At 45.5% G+C, this 26,987-nt stretch overlaps 2 protein-coding genes and 1 long non-coding RNA gene across 11 annotated transcripts in view; 1 reads left to right on the forward strand and 2 right to left on the reverse strand.

The window, feature by feature from the left end:
- The window catches only part of LOC103171273, a 56,209-nt gene extending 50,750 nt beyond the window's left edge, over positions 1-5,459 (forward strand). For both annotated transcript variants that reach the window (XR_005661135.1, XR_486690.3), the window contains 2 exons: positions 4,186-4,301; positions 4,970-5,459. This is a non-coding gene — a long non-coding RNA (uncharacterized LOC103171273). The remainder of the gene's footprint in view (positions 1-4,185; positions 4,302-4,969) is intronic.
- On the reverse strand, positions 2,324-11,652 carry MRPS10 (mitochondrial ribosomal protein S10). Its single transcript, XM_001509294.5, has 7 exons — positions 11,554-11,652; positions 7,832-7,881; positions 7,663-7,735; positions 5,830-5,969; positions 4,657-4,765; positions 3,310-3,399; positions 2,324-2,657 (listed from the first exon to the last, which is right to left on the reverse strand). Exons 1-7 carry the CDS (start codon positions 11,599-11,601, stop codon positions 2,568-2,570), a joined length of 600 nt encoding a protein of 199 aa, XP_001509344.1. The 5' UTR covers positions 11,602-11,652; the 3' UTR covers positions 2,324-2,567.
- Positions 11,653-15,771: 4,119 nt separating this feature from the next.
- TRERF1 (transcriptional regulating factor 1) overlaps positions 15,772-26,987 on the reverse strand; it is a 200,339-nt gene continuing 189,123 nt past the window's right edge. For all 8 annotated transcript variants that reach the window (XM_029047078.2, XM_029047086.2, XM_029047088.2 and 5 more), the window contains 3 exons: positions 24,753-24,950; positions 21,533-21,741; positions 15,772-19,453 (listed from right to left, as the gene is read on the reverse strand). In XM_029047078.2, the coding sequence (XP_028902911.1) occupies positions 19,132-19,453; positions 21,533-21,741; positions 24,753-24,950 (729 nt within the window). In that variant the 3' untranslated portion in view covers positions 15,772-19,131. The remainder of the gene's footprint in view (positions 19,454-21,532; positions 21,742-24,752; positions 24,951-26,987) is intronic.

Here is a 26,987-nt window from a genome sequence, read left to right on the forward strand (position 1 = left end):
CAACCTCTGGAGGTTTTTGAGGAGTAGGCTAAAATATGGACTGAATCTTTATTTAGAAAAATGATCGGAGCAGGATAGACTATTGTGACCGCCACACCGCATGAGGGACGTCTGCTCACTTTTTAGCAAATAGCTATGACCGCGGACTTGTAGAAGCTATGAAACCAAATATCAATTTAAAAAATTATTTGTGTGTAAGGCCCCGAAGCGATACATTTCTTTTGGTTTGCTTTTAAAGACGCCCCTGAGACGTGATTGCTCATGGGGGCTTTAGAAAGAAGAGCGTTCTTGGGATTTTGTTCTGCAGTGTTGACGTTTACCTAGTGCTGAATGGAGAAACGCAGGAAAAAACCCACCGGTCAATCCATGTCTCGCTGACTGTGTTCAGTCAATCGATGGTATCTATTGGATGCTTTCCGGAGAGCACAGGAGAGTAAATTGAGATTAATCCTGCCATCGAGGAGTTTAGAGGGGAGACCAACATTAAAATAAATTGTGTTTGGCGGCATCAGTAAGTACATTTACTCTATGCACACTCAAATCAATCATGCACTTAGGTATGTAATGGCAGTACTAGTAAATGACCGTCAGTGAGAGAAAATGTCAGTGGGGGAAAACCATAGTACTGTGTGTACTGTGTCTTTTCTAAATACAAGATATATTTTCTAGCACCTCTCCACAGTGCCTGTAAAAACATACTTTGTAATGCAAGAGGTGCATTTTCTATAGGTCCTCTTAGATGTAGGCTACAGGTCTGTGATTAGAATTGGAGGTTAGGCAAGGTAGGGCCAGCCATTAAGTATCAATAAAGTTCCCAGTAGAGCTCTATAGCAGCTAACCAAATTTTTTTTTGTCATTAATCTATTTCCTCTGAAATTATGCAATGTGGTTCCTTTAAGGAAAGTGTAAGATCTTATTTTTTAAAACATTATTATTGGTACATTTGTCTTGCCAATTTTTTCATGACTGGTGATTTACTTCCCGGAGTTCAGGCACAGCAACTGGCAATTTGGGCAACAGGTTAATTTACTGTGGGTGTCGTATCTTTAAGCTTAGCTTTAATACTCTCTTCCTTTTAGCAAATGAGAAATGACATTCTCTTCAGTGCAGCAGCCAGAGAGCCGAAAGGTATTTCCTAAGAGTGGATTCCATCCAGAGTAGCTGACTGTATAATTCATTCTGTAAGATGTCAAGGCGTTTGAGGTATTAAAGTTGTTTTTTATTCTTCTTGTGAACTCATTTTCCTTCTGACCGTGAGTTTAATGGAGAAAAATTATTTTTGAGCACAGTTGTAAATGGAACAGGTTGATTTTCTCAGGGCTTAGTAGAACACCATATTTGAACTAATTTTCCTGTCACCTCCAATCTAAGTAAGTGGCTTTAAATAATTTAAAGCTTAATACTAGAGAAGCAGCATGGCCTAGGAGATAGAGCGTGGGCCTGGGAGTCAGAAGGACTTGTGTTCTAATCCCGGCTCTACTACTTGTCTGCTGTGACCTTGGGCAAGTCACTTAACTTCTTCGTGCCTCAGCCACCACGTATGGAAACAGGGATTTAGACTGTGAGCCCTTTGTGGGACATGAACCATGTCCAACTCGACTACCTTGTCTCTACCTCAGGGCTTAGAGGTTGTAACTGCAAAAACGGGTATACTTAACTGTCACCAGTCCAGAGAAACAGGAGATTGTAAACTGCAAGTGGTGTGGTTTAATGAAAGCACAGAACTGGAAGGCAGGAGGCCTGGGTTCTAATCCTAGCTCCACCTCATGCCTGGTGTGGCCTTAGACCAGTCACTTGACTTCTCTGGGCCTCAGTTACCTCAGCCTGTAAAATGGGGATTTAATACCTATTCTCTCTCCACTTTAGACTTGAGCCCCATATAATAATAATTATGGTATTTAAGTGCTTACTATGTGCAGAGCACTCTTCTAACGCTGGGGTAGAAACAGGGTAGTCGGATTGTCCCACGTGGCGCTCACATTTTTTAATCCCCATTTTTACAGATGAGGTAAGTGAGGCACAGAGAAGTTGTGACTTGCCCAAGGTCACACAGCAGACAAGTGATAGAGTGGGGATTAGAACCCTTGACCTCTGATTCCGAAGCCCGGGCTCTTTCCACTAAACCACGCTGCTTCTCTTGTAGGGACAAGGTCTGTGTCAGGAGCTGACTGATCGTATTGCACCTGGCCTAGCACTCAGGGCATAGTAAGTGCTTAAATACCGTTAACATTGTACAAGTGCTAGGTGGAGTGAGCGGTTAACAAAGCATGTTAAAAATAATGAAATTAACTGAAATCTAGGGAGGGGATGATAGATTCTATTATCCTTTTGTATGTACAGTAACAATTTATTTAACACCACGGCAAAGTATAAAGTCAACTGTTCATTCCCAACAGCTGAAGTTTTTTAACTGTGGGCTACGAAATAGTAAAGTGTGTAAGTGAGGTGATCTCTTTCTTTCAGTTTGTATTTTTTCCACCTATGTACTCTCGCCTTCTTGGTGCAAGGTCCTGTCTTGGAATGTGCTGCTGACTGGCCTCCACCCAGGCACAGCTGCAGGAACGTTTTCAAACTTCAGGTTTCGCCTTTTCTTCTTCCTGTGGCTCCGTGTCCCAAATGGGAGTCTTGATATGTTCTGGTAGTTTTTCTAACCTGGTCTAAAAAAAGAAATACAGGACAATCTCACAGTGAAGGTCTACTGCTGTGGCTTTTAGCTTTGGATTTTTATCCTCTTTTATCTCGCTATCCCATTCTTCTGGTTCTCTTTCCCAACTTCGTTCCCCAGCCTTCTCTTCTGAAGTGCTTGGGCAAGAGTGGGTAGGGAGGGAGGGCTCAAGCAGGCCGTAGTAAGAACTACATTTCCCACTGCTTCTGGGGAAAGCTGTGGAGCTGCGGGGAGCAAGCGGGCTCCTTTTCCTGCTGTCCATCGTTTCACCCCACCCCCCACCACTCCCATTTCCTTACTAGCTTGGAAAACCAGTTTTTTGGTTTTTTTTAAATTATCAGTATTTGTTAAGCACTTACTATGTATCGGGGACTGTATTAAGTGCTGGGATAGATACAAGCTAATCAGGTTGGACACGATCCCTGTCCCACAGGGGGCTCACAGTCTGAATCCCCATTTTACAGATGAGGTAACTAAGGTCCAGAGAAGTGAAATGACTGGCCTAAGGTCACATAGCAGGCAAGGGGCAGAGCTGGGATTGGAACCCAGGTCCTGACTCCATCCACTAGACCACACTGCTTCAAAATCAGTTTTACAATATAGAGGGACTTTAATCTAGATGCGGGGAAACATTTATACCTTACCTTTGTTACTTCCATGGCAACCCCTTCGGGTAGATTTCGCTGGATGTATTCCAAATAGACATTAGCTGTGCTGCCAGTTAGATGCTGCAACTAAAGTGAAAAAAGAAAAAAAGTAATCAACCATGCATACTCTCCTTCTGTGTGCCACACCACAGGTAAGCGAATCTACTAATCAAACAATGTTATTTGAGCACTGTAGTAAGTTCTTGAGAGTACAACTGACTGGGTAGACATGATCCCTCTCGCCCTCCCAAGGAGTTTAAAGTATAGTGGGGGAGACAGATTCAAATAAATTAGGGGAAGCAGAGTATAAAAATATGTACATAAGTACTGCTGTACCAGGAGGAGAAAACCAAAATGACTAGATTTTAATATTTTGTAGAATCCACCCCCAACAACTGAACAAACCTGGAAACAGGCAGACATTTCTAAGGAACCAAAAGCTATGATTATTGGACAGTTACTCCCCTTAAGCTGCAACTTGAACATTTTACGTTTCTTGGCTGACCAGAACAGCTTGAAGTGAAGGGACTGGAAGGCATTTCTCCCCTTTGGCAACTCTACCTCCAGCCTAGCTCTGGTAAACTTACCAGGCTGCAGTTTCTTTCACTTGAGAATTCCTGTTATTTTCAAAACCAAAATTATCCTCAGGAGGTATTATGCGGCCAATACAGCCTCAGGTCACTGGCAGAGCAGAAGATACAACACGAGAGCCTCAGCCTGTTCCTTCCATTCTATCTCACGGCCCTGTCTGAAGGGACAGCCGGGCCCTGACCTGTGGGTCCCCAGGGACAGGTTAGCAGAGAGATGCTGAAGAAGCGCCTCTTTCATGGTACCCGTCGTTCTTTCGGTTACCGTAACGTGTTCTCCCTACAGGTCTGTTTGAGCTAGAACATCGAACACCGTCCGCTTCTGACAACATGAATGTCTGTTTGGGCTGGGCCCATTGTTAGCCCCGAAAACATACATATGCGCCCGCGACGTCGGAACTGGTGAGTACCACAGCTCGCGTTCCCTATAACATGCGATTTCAGGAGAAGGCAATCCTTCTGCTGAAGAATTCTGGGGGCTCCACGGGGAGGTCAGGGGAAAAAAGGAGGGGATGGAGGAGAGAGGGCCCGTCGCCTAGGTACCCACACCCCCTGCCTCACCCCAGGGCCCTCCAGCCTGGCCCTAAGAGGGCCAGGGACCTCAAGCAGAAATCTTTACTGTGTCTGCAGATCATTTAAAGCTCCCCGGAGCAGGGAGGGTTGGTTGTGTGGCTTCACTCCCTCCCTGTTAATCCCAGAGGCGAAGGCCTCCCTCCCCTTACCTCAGGGAGCTGTCCCAGAACGCAAAGACACTCACCTCCAGGCATCGATACAGCGTTCTCATTTCGTACTGCACTCTGTGCTTCTTGAAGATATGTACTGATTTTAGAAGGGTTAGCCGTTCTATTTTCCTTGGAGGCTCGTAGCTGGGAATAAAAACAGTAAGTTACATAGACCAATTATAATAGTACGTTGGTTTGAAAACGAGTTCCTGGCCTTTGAGGGGTGGGCCCAAACCTTCCCCCTCAGTAATTTTGGTATCCAAGTTAAGACTAGGTTCGTGCGAGCCTGTTCTCTAGTTCTCATTCTTCCTTTCCTGTCACCTCGGACTCATAGTTTATCCTCTCTAGGCCTCCTCCTCCATCTGTAAAATGGAAACGATAATACCTGCTGCCTCTGCCTCGTTGGGAGGTTGAAGACAGAATGAGGTAATAACTTTTAAAGAACGCTGCCAAATGAAAGTGCTCTACCAAGCTGTGGTACTGGCGTCATTACATAGGTAGGACTGAGTGTCTGAGTCCCCGTGGACGCACCACATAAGGAGTCTTCCTTGAGGAACTGCCACTTTAGGGCCAGTTTCTCCTGCTGTCTTCACAGTTAGCTTTCCTACAGAGCGCTTACCGTCATCCTGGAGACCACGCACGAGTCTAGAGGAACAACAGAAGCTTAATAAAAAGAAGCAGCAAACTCCAGGCCCACTTCTTTTACTGGCTTCAAAAACCTCCCTCTCAAAGTGTGTGCGTAGACACCTAGGTGGATGCACAAACTGTTTTCACCGCCTTTGTAACTGCCTTTGGTAGAGCTGTAAATTAACTAAATAAAACCTATGTCTCCAAGTAATTTTTTTCATTTCCGGTTGGCTTTTGGGGGTGGGAGGGTTGGTAAAAGCTGAATTCTAAGACACTCTAATGTTTTTGAAAATAAGTGGTTGAGATACTGAGTACTGTGATACAAGTACTCAGTAACAGTGATTCAGAGGAAATCAAAACTCTGGACCCACCTTCCCTTTTGCCTGGTGGGCTGGACGAGGGGGATGTTCAGTTTATCCCCATGGCCCACAGCAGCTTCATGGGGTGACCTTAGGGCTGAGCTGGGGGGTGGAGGGGCTCAGGTTTCCCTCTCAAGTGGACATATTAGGTGAAACTAAATCCTACAACATGCTAACTCGGCCTGTTCCTGCAGAGTCAATCCCAGCTGCCCCCAGACTTACACTCTTCTGATGGAGAGTCCAAGTTCATTTGCAGCAAGTACAGCAAAATACTCATAACTGTCCAATACAGTCTTATCGTGGCCTTTCACTAAAACAGACAGGTTCTTGTACAGTGTGTCCGGTTCGTCGGAAATGGAAATCTGCAAGTCGGTTAAAAAAGGAGAGAGAAAAAATGAAGTACAGCTTTCATTTTTCTTCTTTAACTGAAAAACAGTTTGGGTCCTAACATGAGTTAACCTGGGAGAAAGGCCCTTAGGCCACGCCACTTCTCCACTAATCTCACAAAGTAATAGTCCCCTGACCCAAAACCAAGGAAAGGGGGGCTGCAGCAGAAGCCCGCAACCACAGCAGCAGTATGGCCTAGTGGATGAAGGAAAGGCCTGGGAGCCAGCAGGACCTGGGTTTTAATCCACCCTCTGCCACTTTTCTGTGTGACCTTGGGCAAGTCACTTCACTTCTGGGTCTCAGTCACCTTATCTGTAAAATGGAGGTTAAGGCTGCAAGCCCTATGTGAGACAAAGGGACCTGATTAGCTTGTATCTACCCCAGCACTTAGTACAGTGCCTGGCACTTAGTATGTGCTTAACAAATGCCATTTTTAAAAAATGAAAAAAAACCCACTCCTCTGGTTGCTGCTCCTCTTGTGTGTCTGTGGTTGCGGGGCTGTCTGCTGCTTTGCTCCCAGCGGCCGGCACAGCAAGAGTTTGTTTCTCTGTTTGCTGGCTCTGGCTGTGAGAGCCCCTTTTCTTGCTGGGCTCCCAGCATTTTCACTCGCCCGGGAACCCAGGCAGAAAAGGAACTCAATGATCCATCACTAAATGAATCCAGAACTGATTTTCACCCCACCTCCATAAGACTTATGTACAGACCCATCTGCAGTGTTTTCGCGTGTCTCACCTCCTAGACCGTAAGCTCCTTTGAGGCGGGGCTAGTGTCCACCTCCCCTACTGTTTTGCATTTTCCCAAGCACTTAGTACAGTGCTGGGCACACAGGAAGTGCTCAATAAATACAATTAATGAATTGAAAGAAAAAAAATAAGTGATTATAATGTGCACCGGACTGTACAACGAGCTAGAGAGACTGCGTGGGCCACAAGGGGCTCACAACAAGAATTTCCACAGGCTGATGTAAATAATTCCAAATAAGTAAGAGACATAACTATTCAGTACTGCTTGATCCTTTGACTCCTCTCTCAAGGCTCCAGACTGTGGAAAAGCTGCCCCAAGCCATATACTCTCCCAAATGTTGAGTAAGTGCTCTACACCCCAGTCGGTACTGGATAGTCAGTACTGTTGCTTGACCGACTGACTGGTGTGATAGTTGCAGAAATAATCTAAGGACTATGGTTCTATCCCAAGGCCCAATCTCCTTTCAGGGACAGTGTGGGCCCTGGAAGAATGAGGCTCTTGGTGTCTGAAGCAGAAATGAATAATTACTTTCAAATAAGCACACCCTTTAAGAGCAAAGAGGAGAAACACTTCCCTGAAAAATAAGAACACACTCTCCACTGTTTACTGTAAACTTAGTGACCACAGCCTAGTTCTCCCCAAGGCAGTCCTTATGGAAGCAAAACTTGCCATGTCCGGGAGCCCTCTCCTATACCACTTGTAGACTCCGCCCCAGGGTTCCCCGCTACCTGGAAAGGATTCACGGGCAAAGCATCTGACTTCCAGAGACTATTTACCATGGACAGAGGTCCCACCTTCCTTACCACTGAAGAATGACAAAATTGGAGAAGGAACCCAGATGAAACTATGAGGAAAGAGCCAACTTTGCCTGTGTAGCCACTTTCTAAAGTGGGCAAACAGCGCAGCGTAACAGTCAAAACCTACCACAGCTTTATCCGCATCCTTGGCGACATCAATATGCACGCTTGAAAACTGCAACCATTTCAAATTCTTTCTTCTGCATGTAAAAAGCAAAAGGCAAAAAGTTGGCATAAATCACATTAAGATGCTTAGTTGTTTTTCAATTTAGTATCCCCCATTCCAATTTACTTACAGAAGAAAATTATCTGTCTTCACAGTAATGACACTCGAATTGTTCAGTACCTGTGGAAATAGAATCACTAGCTTGTTTGTTTCAAATAAAGTCAACAATGAATACTTTTTTTTGGGGGGGGGGTAGGAGGGGAATGCATGGGGGGTGATATTTAAGCACTTACTATGTGCCAGGCACTGAACCAAGTGTGGAACAGATACAAGCTAATCAGGTTGGACACGGCCCATGTCTCACATGCAGCTCAGTCTCGATCTCCACTTTACAGAAAAGGGAACTGAGGCACAGAAGGGAAGTAACTTGCCCAAGGTCACACAGCAGATAAGTGGCACTGCCCAGATTAGAACCCACGTCCTTCTGACTCACAGGCCCATGCTCTATCCAATACACCATGCTACTTCTCAAATTATTTGTTAAAATTAGTTTACAGGCAAGAAATACTTCATGATATTTTCAGGAAAAGATCAATCTAAAGGTCCCTGATAACTCATTGTCCATGGAAAAGGGGAAAGGATGCTTTGGGTTGTTTTGTTTTTTTAATTCTTACAGCAACCAAAACTATTTAAATGGAGTTTATCATTTTACTCCCCAAACCTTCACTTTTCGAACCTGCCCATCACCATCAAAGGCCCCAGCAGGCCCAAGACACCAGAAATCTGATGGGTCCATTTTCCCCGGCATTCCAGGGCTTCATTAAGAATGGAGCAGCACCAGAAAGAGTGGGGTGAGGAGGTCACGAGGAGCCCCTCAAAGGCATATGCCTAATATGTCTGGGGTGAAATCAGGAGCCTTACTGGCTCCTTCCCTCATAATCTTGGCCATCTCCTGCTCATTCACCCCCCTTCAACTGGCTGCTGCTTTTGTAAAAATGTTTCTTCCCCTTTGTCCCCCGCTTCAGGGCAAGGTATAAATACAGTGCACATGGATAACTGCACTTCTCTCCTTGGACTTTCAGCTGATTCCCCACCTAGCCTGTAGGCTCTTTGAGGGCAGGGATTGGGTCTACCGACTCTACTGAAATGTGTTCTCCCAAGTGGTTACCTCAGTGCTCTGCACACAGTTAAGTGCTCAATAAATATCATTGCTTGACTGGCAGGAATTCTATACCCTATCTACTGAATTGGACCCTCCCAAGTGCTTAGTACAACACATTACACATAATAAGCATTCAATAAACAGCATTTATTGATTGACTCCTTACTGGCCATATTCCTGGAACAGTGCTCTGCCCACAGTAGTGCCGGAAAATTCTGATGGTAATCACTTCCTTGCTTCCACACTCATCCCCTACATTCTACCTTTTCTAGAGTGGCAAGAATCACACACCACCTTCAGCACTCATCTGACCACCTCACTCCCCTGCTCGGAAGCCTCAGTTTCACTCGGTGCTGTCCAAATGCCATTAACGTTCCCGACTATAGCCTTTTAAACCCAATTTCTGTGGTCCAAAAAGAGAAACTTTGGGCCGGGGGTTTATGTGCATTTCTAACTCAGAAAATCAAGTTGGATTTTCATTCACTATTAACCGAATCAGGATTATTCACCCCCTCCCTCACATCCTAGACATGCCAGTTTTGAAAATAGTTTCTCTTAATCCCTAGGAATTCTCTTTAAGTGCTCTGTCAGGTAATTATTTTACTCAGATTTTAAGAGTCGATGTCCATTTTAGCTCTAAATCTCTCACTCCTGGCTCCCCCTTGTGGCGCTATGTTGGCAACTTAAAAATTTGCTTTTTTGAACATTTTTTCATCATACATACTGCTTTCCCGTTAGCCATTCAAAATTATGTTGAAAAAAGCAACCCACTGCTTTTAAGTTTAAAAAAAAAAACCCAAGAGGTCTGCATACATCCTAAGAGCTAATGAAACTAAAGTGACATTAAGCAAAAGCCCATCACTGACAACCACAAGCTGAAGAGGGAGGAACAGCCTTTGAGTGGTTCCTAGCTTATTTACCTACAGTTCTTTAAGCTTGAAAGCAGGATAAAACCAGCCAACATTTAGCACTGGAAAAAAAAGACCATGAAGAGCAGGGACGTTTAGAGGCTGTGCCGGTCTCTCAAGATCAAAGATCTTGGTTGGATTCAACGAAAAATGCTTCCTGTTCATTTCTTAGGTTAGAGGATTCAGGGAGCGATATGAAACTCGCCTTCCACAAACGCTTCGCCTCCTCCTTACCCCCACCACCATCCTTTTCTCCCTCCCTCCCCTCTGTCTGCCTTAAAACCCCTACTCAGCAGGGAAGAGGGAAAAATTGTATTATGTGGAATCGTATATATTCCACATATATTCCTCTATTTTCCTTAAATACTATTTATTCCTACTGAATACAATTGTCCTAGGTGCTCGGGAAGGTACCCACGATGAAATTACACTCTAAAGAGGAGACAGAGCAATATCCACAAGGAGTGAAGTCAGAATATATGAAATTGAATGAGAAGTGGAAGCAGCATGGCCTAGTGCCCGGGCCTGGAAGTCTCAAGGGCCTGGATTCTAATCCCGATCCACCACTGGTCTGCTGTGTGACCTTGGGCAAATCACTTCACTCCTCTGGGCTTACAGTTCCCTCATCTGTAAAATGGGGATGAAGAGTGTGAGCCCCGTGGGGGCCCTGATCTGAGTCCAACCTGATTAGCTCCGTGGGTTTGAATCCCGGCTCTGTCACTTGTCTGCTGTGTGACCCTGGGCAAGTCACTTAGCTTCTCTGCACCTCACTTACCTCGTGTAAAAATGGGGATTAAAAAATGTGAGCCCCACGTGGGGCAATCTGATTAGCCTGTATCTACCCCAGCGCTTACAGCAATGCTCTACACATAGTAACCGCTTAACTTAGTACAGTGCTCTGCACATAATAATATTAATGATGGTATTTGTTAAGCACTAACTATGTGTAAAGCGCTAGGGGGATACAAGGTGATCAGGCTGTCCCACGTGGGGCTCACAGTTTTAATCCTCATTTTCCAGATGAGGTCACTGAGGCCCAGAGAAGTGAAGTGACTGGCCCAAAGTCACCCAGCTAAGTGGCGGGGTCGGGATTCGAACCCATGACCTCTGACTCCCAAACCCGGGCTCTTTCCACTGAGCCACAGAGTAAGCGCTCGGTAAATACTATTGAATGAACAAATGCCATAAATGTTGTACCTCCCCCGGCGCTTAGAACAGTGCTTGGCACACAGTAGGCAGCGTGGCTCAGTGGAAAGAGCACGGGCTTTGGAGTCAGGGCTCATGAGTTCGGATCCCAGCTCTGCCACTTGGCTGTGTGACTGTGGGCAAGTCACTTAACTTCTCTGTGCCTCAATTCCCTCATCTGTAAAATGGGGATTAAGACTGTGAGCCCCACGTGGGACAACCTGATTCCCCTTTGTCTACCCCAGCGCTTAGAACAGTGCTCGGCACATAGTAAGCGCTTAACAAATACCAACATTATTATTATTATTATTATTATTAATACCAACGGTATTATCACCCCAGCGCTTAGTACAGTGCCTGGCACATAGTAAGCACCTACCAAGTAGCACTAAACTCCCCCAAACCTGATTAGGTTGTGTCCACCTCGTGCCAAAGCGCTTTAACAGAGGCCACGAGGAACAAGTGTTGGCTTCCCGGGGCCTGACAGAGCGGGCCTCTCTGGGCCTCAGTTTCCTCCCCTGTAATACAGGGTTTAAATGCGCGTTCCGCCTCCTACCTAGACTAGGAGTCCCGTGTAGGTTTGGCGGGGCCTTTTACCTGGCAGCGCCGCCGCCACAGGCCGCTGAGAGCTCCGCGGGCCGCCATTTCCCACACTCGGCCCCAACGCCGCCACTTCCGGCGCCACCACCGCCCAGACCATAGAGTTGCCCGGAAGACTAGAAGGGCCGGCGCAGGTGGGGCCCGTCCTCACGGAGCGGCCATAGAGCGGAGCTCAGCTTCCGGTCCGGCCCCGCCCCGCCCCAGAGGACTACGCTGAGCGTCGAGTCGGGCCCCGGGGCGTCCACTTCATCCCGGAAGCACTCCTGCCTCCTGGGAAGGGGATGAAACGACCGGGAATAATAATATTAGTATTTGTTAAGCGCTTACTATGTGCACAGCACTGTTCTAAGCGCTGGGGGAGATACAGGGTAATCAGGTCGTCCCACGTGAGGCTCAGTTAATCCCCATTTTACAGATGAGGTAACAGGCACAGAGAAGCTAAGTGACTTGTCCACAGCCACACAGCTGACAAGTGGCAGCTATCTTGTATCTACCCCGGCGTTTAGAACAGTGCCTGGCACAGAGTAAGCGCTTAATAAATACCATAATTATTACTATTAGCAGACACCACCCTTGCCTACAATGAGCTTACAGTCTAGAGGGCAAGACAGGCATTAATATAAATAAATGACAGACGCATAAATCCTGTGCGCCTGGGGTGAATAAAGGGAGCAAGTCAGGGAGACACGTAAGGGAGCGGGAGAAGAGGAAAGGAAGGCTTAGTCGGGGAAAGTCTCTTGGAGGGGATGTCCCTTAACGGAGACTTTGAAGGCAGGGAGAGTAACTGTCGGGTATGAAGAGGGAGGGCAATGTGATCGTGTGCTTTAAAGCAAATGGTAAGGAATTCCTGTTTAATGTGAAGGTGGATGGGCAACCACTAGAGGTTCTTGAGGAGAGGGGAAAGTCCTCCTCTCTCGCCCCGCTCCGGTCTATTCTTCACTCCGCTGCCCGGCTCATCTTCCTGCAGAAACGATCTGGGCATGCCACTCCCCTTCTTAAACAACTCCAGTGGTTGCCTATCGACCTCCGCTCCAAACAAAAACTCCTCACTCTAGGCTTCAAGGCTCTCCATCACCTTGCCCCTTCCTACCTCTCCTCCCTTCTCTCTTTCTACCGCCCACCCCGCACGCTCCGCTCCTCTGCCTCCCACCTCCTCACCGTCCCTCGGTCTCGCCTATCCCGCCGTCGACCCCTGGGTCACGTCCTCCCGCGGTCCCGGAACGCCCTCCCTCCTCACCTCTGCCAAACTGATTCTCTTTCCCTCTTCAAAACCTTACTTAAAAATCACCTCCTCCAAGAGGCGTTCCCAGACTGAGCTCCTCTTCCCCCTCTACTCCCTCTGCCATCCCCCCTTTACCTCTCCGCAGCTTAAGCCTCATTTTTCCCTTTTCCCTCTGCTCCTCCACCTCTCCCTTCCCATCCCCACAGCACTGTACTTGTCCGCTCAACTGTATATATTTCCGTTACCCTATTTATTTTGTTAATGAATTGTACATCGCCTCGATTCTATTTAGTTGCCATCGGTTTTTACGAGATGTTCTTCCCCTTGACGCTGTTTAGTGCCATTGTTCTTGTCTGTCCGTCTCCCCCGATTAGACTGTAAGCCCGTCAAACGGCAGGGACTGTCTCTATCTGTTGCCGACTTGTTCATCCCAAGCGCTTAGTACAGTGCTCTGCACATAGTAAGCGCTCAATAAATACTATTGAATGAATGAATGAATGATGTTTTTATAGAAAAATGATCCGGGCAACAGAGTCAAGTATGGACTAGAGTGGGGAGGGACAGGAGTCAGGGAGGTCAGCAAGGAGGCTGATACAGTAATCAAGGTGGGAGAGATCAATCCCGGCTCTGCCACTTGTCAGCTGTGTGACTGTGGGCAAGTCACTTAACTTCTCTGTGCCTCAGTTACCTCATCTGTAAAATGGGGATTAAAACTGTGAGCCCCACGAGGAACAACCTGATCACCCTGTATCTACCCCAGCGCTTAGAACAGTGCTCTGCACATAGTAAATGTTTAACAAATACCAACATTATTATTATTATTATCAATGCTTGTACTAACACGGTAGCAGTTTGGATGGAAAGGAAAGGGTGGATTTTAGTGATGTTAAGTTTGAACCAATAGGATTAGTGATAGACTGAATATATGGATTGATTGAGAGAGTCCAGAATAATGTTGTTACAGACTTTTAGACAGGAATGATGGTGGTGCTGTGTACAGTGATAGGAAGGTCTTGGGGAGGACACAGTTTGGGTGGGAAGATAAGGAGGTCAGTTTTGGACGGGTTAAGTTTGAGGTGATAGCAGGACATCCAGGTAGAGACGTCTTCAAGGCAGGAAGAAATGAGAGACTGCAGAGAGGGGGAGAGGTCAGAGCTGGAGTTGGAGATTTAGGAATCATCCGCGCAGAGGTGAGAGTTGAAGTCATGGGAGTGAATGCACCCACAGCACTAGGTGGCCTCAGTTTCCCTCCCCACATGGCCATCGGCTGCTCCCCTCCCTCCCCCCGAAGCCCGGCTTCCAACTCTTGGCCCCGGGCTGGCGCCGCCTTGGGAGGAAATCCACTCCTCAGTGTACATCCCGGTGAGGGGCAGCCTGGGCCCTGCGGTTCAAATAAAAAACAAAAACCAACTGGACAGAGTTTCTACTTTGAACTAATTCATGGCAGAACAGGTGCCCTGGCACTTATCTTTGACCTGTGCCTCATCCTGGTCCGATCTGGCTTCCAGTCGCCATTGTTGTAAGGAACAATGCCCAGGAGTTGTGCAGATCCTCCATACCAAGGCCATCCAGCCTCATTCTCACCCCTAACTGGTGTTTTGAACAGGGGAGAGAAGCAGGGGTAGTAAAGAGGCTGGGGTGGGTTGCTGTCACTGTCTCTCTCTCCTATGTGCCAGGCACTGTACTCAGCCCTGAGGTAGATACAAGATACTCAGGTTGGACACAGTTTATACCCCAAGTGGGGCTCACAGTCTTAATCCCCATTTTACAGATGAGGTAACAGACACGGAAGTGACTTGCCCAAGGTCACACAGTAGATGAGACAGAGGCAGGATTAGAACCCAGGTCTTTCTTGCCCCACATATCTTAAAATGGCACTGTTCCCCATGCATTTGATTACAATTAACAAAACTTTACTTACCTCTTGATTAGACTATCAAAGTGCACTGAAGGCCATTCTGTTCTAGCAGAAGTCTTCAAGGTCCTCAAGAAGTCATATTCTGTCTGCGCTCATACAACGTTAGTCTCTAAGCGTTGTACAGAGCATTTCGGTCTTAATGTGGAAATCCCATGTCCAATAGGTTGCCTTTATTTCAGCTTTATCTAATCTCAGCTAGGGGACTGATAATACAATTTTTAAATTATCCAAGCCTTTGCTTTCTCTTGTGCTATTTGGTTCTGGAAGGGCCGAGGAAAAATGATGACAGTCAAAGTCACCTTTCTCAACTGTTCTGAGCTTTGGTAAAAGGTTTAGTTAGGAGGAAGAGGTTAGAGCTAGTGGTTAAAATGCAACTTTTGCATTACCTGTGGATTTATTCTAACCAAACTAGTCCCGTAACACATCGGTAGTATTTTGAGCACTTTCCAGTTCGAAAATCAATCGTATTTACTGAGTGCTCACTGGGCGCAGAGCACTGTAAGTGCTTGGGAGAGTACAATATAACAGAGTTAGTAGATACATTCCCCCTAGAACTTTGGGGAGTAAAATTTCTCAGCCCTGGAGGGAGATAGAGAAAGAGAGTGAGACTTTACCTGAAAAAGTGAAAAAGAGGAATAAGATTTTACAGTTTTCATTTAGATCGTGTAGTGTAATCTATTTTCTAAAGTTAATGATGCCAACGTGTACTGCGTTATAGCAAATAAATTACTCTCTTCATTCTTATGAGGAGTTAAGGTGGTCAGCAATGCATCATCAATGGTATTTACTGAATGCCTACTGTTTGAATAACAGGGTACTAAGTGCTTGGGAGAGTACAGCACAGCAGCGTTGGTAGACAAGTTCCCTGCCCATCACAGGCTTAGTGGAAGGTATTTGCTGAAACAAAAACAGTGTGCAGTTTCACCACAGTGAAGCCCTGTAGGATCACGCTCTTTAAAATAACCAAACAGGATGCAGTATAGGGAACCTGTACATTTGGTAAAATATAAATGATAAAAATCTGTTGTTTATAAAAACCAAGATGTTTTAATGAAACCAGAGCTTGCTGTGGTTATCACCATTAAATGCATAAAATTAAATTTAATTAAATTAAAGACAAATAGGGAAAGACCAATTTATTTTTCAAAACAGCAGATATTTGCATTGGCAAAATCTGAGTGAACCCCTTGAAGCAAAGACACCATCCTACAGAGGGAATATTTGGATTGATAATACCTGACATGTGTGTGCAAAAGTGTTGCAAATCCTGCAACTTTCGGGAAGGCTACTGACCGTCAAGGTGCAGTTATCTTTGTTCTCTTTCGGAAAAAACAACGGTCGTTTTAAAAAAGATAATACTTGTGCTAAAAATGCTAATATCAATGGGGAAAATGGAACTCCCAGAGTTCCCATTAAGGAAAACACTTTTAAAAGAACATCTATAAAGTATACTTGTTCCATATAAATGTTTATCCATATAGATATATATACTTTCAAAACCTGAATCCTCTTAAAACCATATTAATTTAAAATATTTTTTTATCTTAACAAAAACTGACAAGTTAAAGAACAGTTTTAGCAAAACTTGAGTATAAAATTCACTAGAAAACACTGTCCTCTTTTATCCAACTTGTTACATAAGATCTTTTGTTTATATACATAGAACACTTTCTTGTAACAAAAGAAACCTTTTTGAATATGCTATACATAGTGCTTTCTGATATGTACCAGGTATACTGCATTCTGGAAAAATACAAACACATTAGAGATTATGAAGTCAAATCACTACAGTGCAAACCAGAATAAATTACATCCTGAAATTAAAAGCCATGCAGGTTTGAGGCTAAAGACAGAATATAATGAAGGTATAACATGAACCAATCACAACTACTACTTTTAAAAATGTAGGTCTCATATTTATTACATTAATTCTGTTCAAAAATACTTTTCTTTACAATAGAACTCCTAAAAAATATTTACACCTTTCCTCTAATAAAATATAACAGCAGTTAAATATAACTTGAAAATAGGATGCGTTTTCCCATAAAATATATTTGATAACTTTGTATATACAAGCTTTTCAAAGAGGACTAATTTCACTAGTGAGAACATTTGAAAGTAAACAACCATCGTGGAGGACATCCAACATTAGAAAAGTAATTCTGAAAACAAAAGAAAAATATCCAAAACTAGAACACGGCATACATGCAAGGCAGAACTGCTTCGGTGAAAGAAAAAAAATAGAAAGTTAAGTGCAATATTTTAATATGGAGTCAATGCTTTAGGTCTAAATTATCTTTAAATACCAATTCTGGGATTTGAAACCTCTCATTTAAGTGAAATTCTTTGGCTACTTCAAATCACAGTCTGTACCAGTATCACAATATACTCTATGGAAAACTTCCACCGGTGCCTATTTTACTTTAGAGAGCCAGCTCAAAAATCATAAAATGGAGGCACCTGGCACATTTCTAAATTGAAGAAATACGTGAATAGTCTATTTTCAAATGTTAGGTATCCTTCCCTTGCCAAATACAGAATGCCCTGAATGAACAAAATTCTGGTTAAAGACAAAGTTTGTGACCCACAAGTCCGATCTAAAAACGTCAGGAAATGATATTCAACCCCAAGTACTCGAAACCAATTCGGACCATTCCCTGTTCAGATATCTTAACCTTAAGATAACTGAAGAACAATAGTTTGGGCAGGCATTGGTCCAGTTTTGTTTGGCTAGCCACCTTTCTGGGGATCATCTAAACTGGCCTTGGTTTGAGTAACAGACATTTCGACTTTATACTCTTTCATTTTTCAAAAGCAAGTGGGGCTGGAAGGGGAGAGGAAAGACGACTTGAAAAACATTTCTTGCGAGTGAATTAACCGAAATGAACTATATTATCATTTCCCAACTTTTTCAGCTTGCCACTGCAGGTTGCTTGTGTGCTGCTTGGCCGTGAGGTGACAATTAATCGTGAGGGCTTCTGTGCTGCCGGCCCATCCACCCAACCCAGGCATCCTGCTCTAATCCTGCCTGAGGTTACAATCCCCTTGAGCAGGAGAAGCACCCCAATTCCACAGAGATAGACTGCCTCCAATTTGCAGGGGTCAGAAATATCCAAGAAAAATGATTCACCGTTGTTTTAAGAACTGTAAAAGTAAATAGCTTAACTATCTGAACTCCAACAAACCAAGGTCGTCTTCAAAGTCTGCCCATCAAGAAGTAAAATGGTGAGAAGTGTCCTTTCATTTCTAACTGCGCAAACCTGAACGGGAAGTAACAGGAATTCATTTTAAGGTGGAAACTTGAAACAAGAGGTCTCCTGCTAGAGCTGGTCCTGGGTCCACTTCAACCCAACAAAATGCCATTTCCTATTTCAAGCCTCCTTTGACACTTAAGAAATAATGCTAAGGGAGTAAACTTCCTGCATGCAGCCCCTTTACTTGAAGAAACTCACTCATGGACAGACACACACTTTCCCCTTGGGAAACCGGCTACTCTAGCTTCAGGTACCAGTGAAAGAAATCCCCCCCAATACAAATCAGGGCTGGCAATTCCAAAGCTTGGTTTATTTATATGTTTACTAACCACCGTAGATGCATGCAGAGAGGTTAGACTCTACCTGTATAGTGTCTAATCCATAAATCCACTTAACGGGATCTGAAATCTGCTCCTGGGAATTGAAGCAAGCAACATCAAAGATCATCAGCAGTGTTCTGCCAAGGGGCCAATGTGTAAATTGGTACCTTGTTCAGAGCCCTCATCCTTGAATTCTTGAAAACAGACAGCATTTGCCTCTGCAACTGGATTGATGGGTTTTGTCTGCAGGCCAGAGAGAGTGAAAGCTTTTTTTTTTTTTTTTGCATTTGGTCAATTTTCCAAAAGATGGATAAGAAGAAAAATACAAGGGCTCAATCGAGCCCGAAAGAGAATCCAGGATTTCCAACTAAGGGGGGGTTTGCAAGCAAAGACACTCTGTGTGATGCGAACTAAGAAATGAGGTCACGCGTTCCAAAGAAAAACCGCACTTGCCTGGCTAAGTGTCATCCAAGTCCAAGCCTAAAATCAACCACACTCTAGGACAGGAAAAGCTCTGGGACAAAGAACCATTATGAAGGCTGAGCCATAGGGTCTTTTCATGGAAGCAAAATGAAAACGTGACCTCGAAGTTCTCCTTCGCTATCTGCCAGGAAAGACCATGTAAGACGTAACCCAGATGAAACACCTCTTAACGATACTTGTGCCAATTATTTATTATTTCCCCCAAACACAAATGAATCAAAAAAGATAAAAGACGTTTTTTGTCTGGACCTGAATAGAAAGCGACCACTTTTTAAACAGAGCGTGTAAAATTGCTGCACTAGAAACTGGCAGTCCAGGTTTCCTGATCAATCAGGGATGTAACGCAGTAAGCCTGCATTGTCTGAGACAGCTGTATATTTACAATTCAGTGTCACCTGGAAGTAGATCTGTATCTTCGTCATCCAGGAGGAGATCAGTTTCCCCGACTTCAGTCTCTCCCATAACCCCTCCTAACTCTTGAACGACATCATCGTCGAGGATATCGACATCCTCCACATGTTTAATTAGACTCAAGTGATCCAGGGGAATGAGCCCATGGCCAACGGGCCCAGTAGTCCTGGCAATGGTGGCTGCCATCTGGGCTGCAACGGCAGCTTTCTGCGCCTTTTGCCTTTGCTGTTCTTCCTGTTGCCTGTGAGTTTTCATGTGAGCATTGCGGCTTTTGATCTTGAAGAACACCCTGAAGTATCAGAGAAAACAACCTTATCACTTTGGAGTCGGGGCCTGACCGTCGCTTCTTTCATCACATTTTCCAAATTCCAGTTTGTGGTCAAAGCACGCCATCGGATTTCAAAATCTTGCCGATGCTGAAGACACTGCACCATTTACTATGGTTGGAGGAAAACAAATCCCCTCCCCTCCATCCCTACTTCTGGAATCGACAGAGTAATCGACAGAGTCAAAGCTCTCAATCACTAAACCCAAACATTCCATGTTAAAACAAGTTAAAACCCTCTGAGAAGCTAGAGGCCATTTATCTTCTTTGCCCAACAGCATTCTACTATGCAAAAGACAACATTGCGGGCAAAATATCTAATTCTTTAGCACTTCTCAAGGCATCAGGAACCCTGAATCCTATTTCTGACTGCAAATGTCACTAAGTGACCTTCAGCAAAGCTAACACCTCACTGTTTCAGTTTCTCCTTAAGTTTAAAAAAATAATTATTTGTGCCCCCATCTCACACATTTCATTTTAGATTCCAAGTGATAAAGGTTTTTAAAACCAAGCAAAAAGAGTGATTAAATCAAAAATCCTAACATAACAGAAACCATACCACAGGGAACTTGAGAGGAAACATGAATGATTAAAAATTCAACATTTCAGTGGGGGTTTTTCTAGTGCTGAAAAAGAGGCAGAACATAACCAAGCTTTCCTTTTTAGGCTTTAACACAAAATGACCTTTGTCTCCACCTGCTGGATTCAAACTCTCTAATTTGTCTAGGTTGATGAAAGGAAAAGGAGGAAGTAAAATCAGGCAAGACAACTAGGAATAAACAAGCCAACACTGAAAAGTAAAATCAAATGACTGTAAGCTTAAGGGCAAAGAAGCATGTTTTCTAACTCGACTGTATTCCCTCAAGTGCTTAGTTCAATACTCCGTACTCCGTGGATTTAATGATTACTTCAGGACCCGAGGCTGCCTTTCACATCAGGTGAAGGTGCAGACTATACTTTGCATTTCCTTTTCTCAAACACAATTCTCCTATTTCCAGTGATGGAAAAACAATAAAAAATAACATGAGACTAGATCCATCAGCTTTGATTTTAAGAACCTCTGCTCTAACTGACGGCAAAAGAAACATTTTCATTGAGAGACACTTTAACTGTGTTCACATAGGAGGATTACCATAAAGGATGATGACAGGCAGTTTTAACCCAGGGAAATTAGACTTAATTGCAACAAGAGGAAGTAATGACAGCTACAACACTGAAATCGTCATTTGTAAGTACAGGCATCTCTGCTAGACCGTGAAATTTTAGAGTACGACTTGAATAGAATATGATGGAAAAACAGGGGGACGTGATGACCAAACATAGCTGTGAATTGGGTGTAGCACAACACAGTTCTGCTAAGAATACTTTCTAAAGCTTGTTTCAAGCAGTTGACAGGTTTCCAGGATAGTACGGCTATCAGTAACTCATTAGTTTTGCAAAGGGAATCTATGGCAACTACTGTATTTACGGATTCCCGGAACCTGACTCTAAGTAGCTGACCGACCTGATGAGTGTGTCAGAAATGTCAGAGAAAGGGGGAGACCAACTGGAATGCTTAAAACCAACTTTAGAAGTCTTTTTAAGTTTTCTGGGGGTCATTAAACAATAGATAGGCCAATGGAGAAAGATCATACAACAACTAAAGCCTCTTGACTGGCCAGAGGGAGAAAAAATGAGGCTTCAACACTCTCCTTTATAGGGCTACATCCATACTGGCTAGCTGTGGTTGTTTCACTCATAATGGAGCATTGGATAGAATGATCAAATGGACAGTGGAAAACGTCCTTTGTGATCATGTGCAGAGGAGAAAATACGGCGGTGCCAGCCATTCACTCCATGTGTTTTCACTAAGCACCCAGAGGGCATAATGGCAAGCCTTGGGCAGTAGGTGAGTAGAGATCGGACTGTGGGAAAGGAGAAATGCAGCTCTCACTGACCCTGTCCTCTGTGGGCACAAAGACCCTGGCAATCAAGGTTTGGATGCCAGCAGAGAGCCTTTGGAAGAAAAATCTGAACGCCCAGTGTCAAAGCCCATTTACTTACCTGCCACATTCCTTACAAGGAAAGATGTTGGTAGGATCCGTCTCACCACTCGTTGTGCTGTGAGCCGGGGAGCTCTTCACTGAACAGTACCCACTCTGACTCCCTGATTTCTGCTTGGCGGGAGGAACGGCACAGCGAGTTTTGGTCACCTGGTTGGTGCCGCCGTGAATGCGGGCGTGTCCATTTAGGGCCTGCCGGGAGCTGAACACCTGGGGAAGAGAGGCAGTGATGTCACATCTATAATCCGGGAGAGGAAACTGGGCTTCTTCATGACTAAGTACAAGTGCTGGAATATTATTAGTAACGCTAAAGTGTACAGAGCTCTCTGCAAAACCTCTTTAAGATAAATACTTACTGAAAAAACCATCTCCAGTTGATCATCTTCTGTTGTTTTGACAACTCGCTCTATAAGATACCCTACAATTTAAAGACTGCTGCCCCAGCACTCAGTACTGTGCTTACCACATATAAGTGCTTAATAAATACAACCAGTACTGTAAACAAAAACCTCAAGAGTGAGCCTTTTCCTTTCATTTGGAAAGAGGTTTAATGCATGACCCTTAGAATATGTCCTGCTCAGAGGACGGTGTGCTCTAGTGTATGACCTAGGCAAGACTACGGTACTGATGAAGTCGAGGGCATATACTGTTGGATACTATAAACTAAATTTCAACAAAATCAGTCTGCGGACCTGTACCTGCCTTTGTGTAACAATGACCAGTTAGAAAAGGCAAAAAAACCAAGACGGGGTTCCTTTCCTGCTACTCTTTGAGTCGCTAAAAACTATCACCTTATTGAACTGACTCCTGGGAAAAAACTACACTTAGTAATAAGTTGACAGCAAATGGATAATATAATTGAGAACAACTTTCTGGAAGCATCTGATTGCTAAACAAATTCCATCAGTAGAAAAATGATTGTAAACCACATCCTACTTATTCCTCCTACATTGCAACCATATCACACAAGGTGAACCCCGGTGGCTGAGTCTGAAGCGCTGCAACTTACAAAACCAGAAACAAAGCATAGGGGGCTTTCCCGGCCCTTTCTGCATCTCAGTCATTCAAAACAACACTCTCGCCTGCATGCAAATCCACTGAGTTTTCCATTTCAGTTTTTCCAGCATGAAACTGGCATTTGGTTCTTTCTAATTTTGGTATACAATTCCTGCAAGCAAAACCCTTGCCAACTCAAAAGAATCTTCTTAACATGCACTGTGGAGAATCAAAGGAATTTAGAACTGGAGAGGGCCAGAAAGGTGAATGACTAAGCTAATCAAAACATATAGGTCGCTACTCTTTGATTAGGGGCAATGTGATTTAGTGGAAAGAGCGTGGATCTGGGACCCCTTGCCCATGTCCTGCCTCTGGCCTGGAACACTCCCTCCTCGGATCAATTACTCTCCCCCTCTTTCAAAGCCTTATCAAAGGCCCATCTCCTCCAAGAGGCCTTCCCTGACTGTGCCTTCCTTTCCTCTTCTCCCCCTCCCTTCTGAGTCACCCTGACTTGCTCCCTTTGTTCTTCCCCTCTCCCAGCCCTGCAGTGCTTCTGCAGTGCTTCTGTACATATCTGTAATTTATCTGTATTGATGTCTGTCTCCCCACCTCCAGAGTGTAAGCTCATTGTGGACAGGGAGTGTGTCTGTTTACTGTTCTATTGTACTTGCCCAAGTGCTTAGTAGAATGCACATGATAAGGGCTCAACAAATACAACTGAACGAATAAATGAAGGTTAGAAAACCTAACTCTGTCGTTGGCCTGCTGTGTGATTTTGGGGGCACTGCTTAACCTCTCTGTGCCTCAGTTTCCTCGATGATAAAATGGGGAAAACAAAACCAACATCTCGGTACCTTACAGGGGTGTTGCGGGGATCAGATGAGATAGCTGTTGGGAAAGAACTGTGGGAAAATGAAAAGTGCTCCATCAAAACCAAGTGTGATTACTACTTTCAATCTTTTTAAATAAGTTCAGGAACAGAGGTACCACAAAGACCTTCAGCAGCCTGGTTCAATATTGCATCACCCCCCGATGGGTCTGACAGTCAAACATTCCTCCTCATGTCCAACTGAGCTCCCTCCTGCTGCCACTCATATGCATTTTCTCTTGTTCCGCAGAAAGAGTAAAATGACGTGCGCTGTACAAAGTGGAAGTGCTCGGTCTCCGAAGCAGCAGTCTGCTCGGGCACAGAGTGCCATTGCCAGCTGGGTTTCCCCCCCAGCAAGCTGTGGCAACCCTCGCCCGCTGGTACAGCAAGAGCACGAGCCTGGGAGGCAGAGGACCCCGAATCTACTCCCGGCTCCATCACTTGCCTGTTGTGTGACTCTGGGCAAGGCACTGAACTTCTCCATGTCTCAGTTTCCTCATCTGCAAAATGGGAATTCAATACCTGTTCTACTTAAACCGTGAGCTCCTTGTGGGGCAAAGACGACATCCAACCTGATTAGCTTCTACTGCCCCAGCTCTTAACCTGCTGCTTGGCACACAGTAAGCACTTAACAAATACCCACAACTATTATCATTAATATGATTGTTTTTATGCCTGCATTATGGGGAATTCAGGAAAGGGCTGGGGTGCAGGTGAGGCACCAGAGGCCTCAGTACAGCTGTGGCCCCTAGTCCCAAGCCCCACCCATGAGGACTTGAACAAGGGACTGCAGAGTTTGGGTGGCACGGAGTGCCTATATGAGGGCAAAAAAGATACATAGTCCAGAATGGTAACAGCCTGCAGGAGCCAGCTCTTTCGGGCCAAAGCCCAAAGGCCATCACCAACAACGGGTGATTATTCAACTGCCAAATGGGGAGTCAATACTTAGTCTGTTGGCCCCTTATGAGACAGGGACTGTATCTGACCTGATTAACTTGCATCTATCCCACCCCTTAAAACAGTGCTTGATTGAGAGCAAACACTTAACACATACCACAGAAAAGCAATGGACCTGGGCCCAGCCCCACTTGGCTCCCTCACTCCTTCCCCACTCTCTGCCTGGGATTGCGGGAACTGCTCCGGGTGTGGGAAGCAGGAAAAGCCCACAGTTTCAGGGTGGGTTGGGGGCTGCCAACTCTCCCTGGTTTGGTTTGCCTGCCTTCTCCCTGGCTCCCCGGCAGAAGGGGAGGAGCAGCCCCATCTGAGTCCCAGGTAGCCCAGGGTTCTAGAGCCCGGGCAGAAACAGGGCCCCAGGGAGACTCCTTCCAGCCCAGTGTTCCCCAGGGAAGCCACGTACCGCACCGCAGTTGGGCATTTCACAGATAAATGAAACTGAAGGATGCACGAGGCTCTGAAGTGGAGGCAGTTCCATGGGGGCAACGAGGGGTATGGGAGGTGGCTCGGGAGATTTCTGCATCTCACTCTCATCTTTTATTGATTTTCTATCTTCTTCCAGGTCATCCTCTTCCTCTAAATCCTCCTCTTCTCCACTAGTCTGGAAGGGAAAATAACAAAAAAGAAAGACAGCAAAATTTTAATTTTCACTGAAGATGAAAACTGATACTGCAAAGCACAGCAGGACATCGGTGAGAAGGGTGGGCTGGGGGTAGAAGAGACAGGAGAGCGACAATGGGAGGAATGAGAAGAGACGAGGACACACAGATTGGTTTTCCCACATAAGGTAACATTAAGCTTTAGGAGATTTTGCCACAGGCCTTTTGAGGGAGATGGATCTGTCTCCGTCTCCTCCGTCTCCTTCACACTGGTTCCAGAGCAGGAGAGACCTGGGTCCTGGATAGCCTAAGGTCTAAGTCTCTTTCTCTTGGGATTCAGCGCTGCTGGCTGGTCCGCTGAGCACCCTGGAACTGATTTTCCCACCCGGCTCGGAATACACCGCTGAGGAATCCAGCTCCTTTTAGCATCTGACTTTCACACTCCGAGGAGGATTAAGAAAGATCTGAAGAACACTTCCTAAGACAACATTTTCTAGTTGAGAGCAGGTGCAGCTCAACATCCACCCAGGAGCTGTCTGTGGGGAGACAGGAGGGTGAAGAAAAATGGGGATGTGAACCAGAAAGAGAAAGCTCTCAGTCTGGAAAAACTCAGACGCTCTCATAAACCACCCACAGAAAAACCATCGAGAGTGACTGATCTAAAGTAGTTGAGAAGAGGGTGGCTCTATTTGTGCATGGACTTCAGAGATATCCTGTTACTAAGGTGTCCAAAAGGTGTCAGGTGTGCTCCAAGTCGCAAACACAACATCCCCAAGGGGAGGAAGGCGGGTGAGAAGGCAGGATGGCCATCTGTGTCCCAAGAGGAGGGAAGGAAGCAGAATACTCACGACGCCCCCCCCACCCCCCCAGCCTGAGAGAACTGCAGTACCCCAAGTTTAGCCTACCTGGGATATCTGCCGTTCAGGTTAAGGGTGTGTGTGCTTGGTCTAAAAGGGCCGACTGAGTACGAATGCTAAATCTAGGACCTGCGCAAGCCTCTGTACTTAGGCCTACCTCAACACTCAAAGGATTACAAGAACATGTCTAAGAGGGGCATTTTACAGAGTGAGTGCTGACAGATGCAGAAATCCTCTCGCTAGTTTAGTAAGCATTCTCGGAAATGCTCTTCAGTTACTAGTTGTCTTGGGACACCAGCTCTGAAGGAGAAGCAGCAGACTATCAGCGGAATGTGCTGAGCAATTACTGTGTGCAGAGTAGTACACTGGGCATTTGGAAACCACAGGTGAACCCCACAGATCGTATTTCACATGTTCCTAGAAAAGGTGGGCATAAACCATTGCATCGAGGGATATATTTCCAAAAGACTAGATTGTAGACTTGTGGGCAGGGAACCGATCAACTCTGTTACACTGTACTCTCCTGAGCGCCTAGTGCAATACTCTGCACACAGTACACACTCAATTAATACCACCGACTGCAAGACCGTCAATTTCCTGATCCTGACCTGACGGTCAAATCCTAGGGATAAGTAAAATACACCCTGGGGATTCCGTCCCTCTCCCACCTTACCCCTCACCCTTCCGTTATTCCTAGGGACTTTGCTGACGCCCAGGCACCCCAATTTGATCCCCTTCCACTCCTGTCTCCCCAGCTACTCTCACCTGAGCTCCGTACGCCCAGACTGTCCCGCTGCCCTCAGTCAGGCTCCGATCTCTCTCTCCCAGGGCCTGGGTTCCGCAGACTCGGCAGTTGCTCCCGTGGGTCCCTGCTTGGCCGATGGATTCCCCCACTCCCACGGGAATCCCCCAACCCCCTACTGTAACCGCCATCAATCCCTCTCCCCTCCTTTCCATACCCTCCAGAGGCTGCAAGGATTAACCACTTCCCAGCACCACCCCAACCACCTTGCAGCTCCGGGCCTGCTGCTACAGACCAGCAGAAGTTGGGAGTGAGGTTCGTTTATCAGAAAGACGTAAGGACCTCAGGCTTTTTTGTTTTGTTTAAATGAAGGGGCTTGTGGGGAGATAGGAGAGGGAGGGGCCAAGTCAGGAGTCCAGATGGGGAGGAAAAGGGCTAAG

The sequence above is a fragment of the Ornithorhynchus anatinus genome, chromosome 19 (assembly GCF_004115215.2).
Source record: "Ornithorhynchus anatinus isolate Pmale09 chromosome 19, mOrnAna1.pri.v4, whole genome shotgun sequence".
In the NCBI taxonomy this organism is placed as follows: Eukaryota; Metazoa; Chordata; class Mammalia; order Monotremata; family Ornithorhynchidae; genus Ornithorhynchus; species Ornithorhynchus anatinus.

Bases quoted from the DNA above. Each gene is read 5' to 3' on its own strand.
- MRPS10 (XM_001509294.5), bottom strand. From the start codon at position 11,601: ATGGCGGCCCGCGGAGCTCTCAGCGGCCTGTGGCGGCGGCGCTGCCAG. The intron at 7,882-11,553 runs GTAAAAGGCCCC...CTATTTCCACAG, and splicing joins TGTGGCGGCGGCGCTGCCAG to GTACTGAACAATTCGAGTGT. The intron at 4,766-5,829 runs GTAAGTCTGGGG...TTTTATTCCCAG, and splicing joins GGACTCTCCATCAGAAGAGT to CTACGAGCCTCCAAGGAAAA.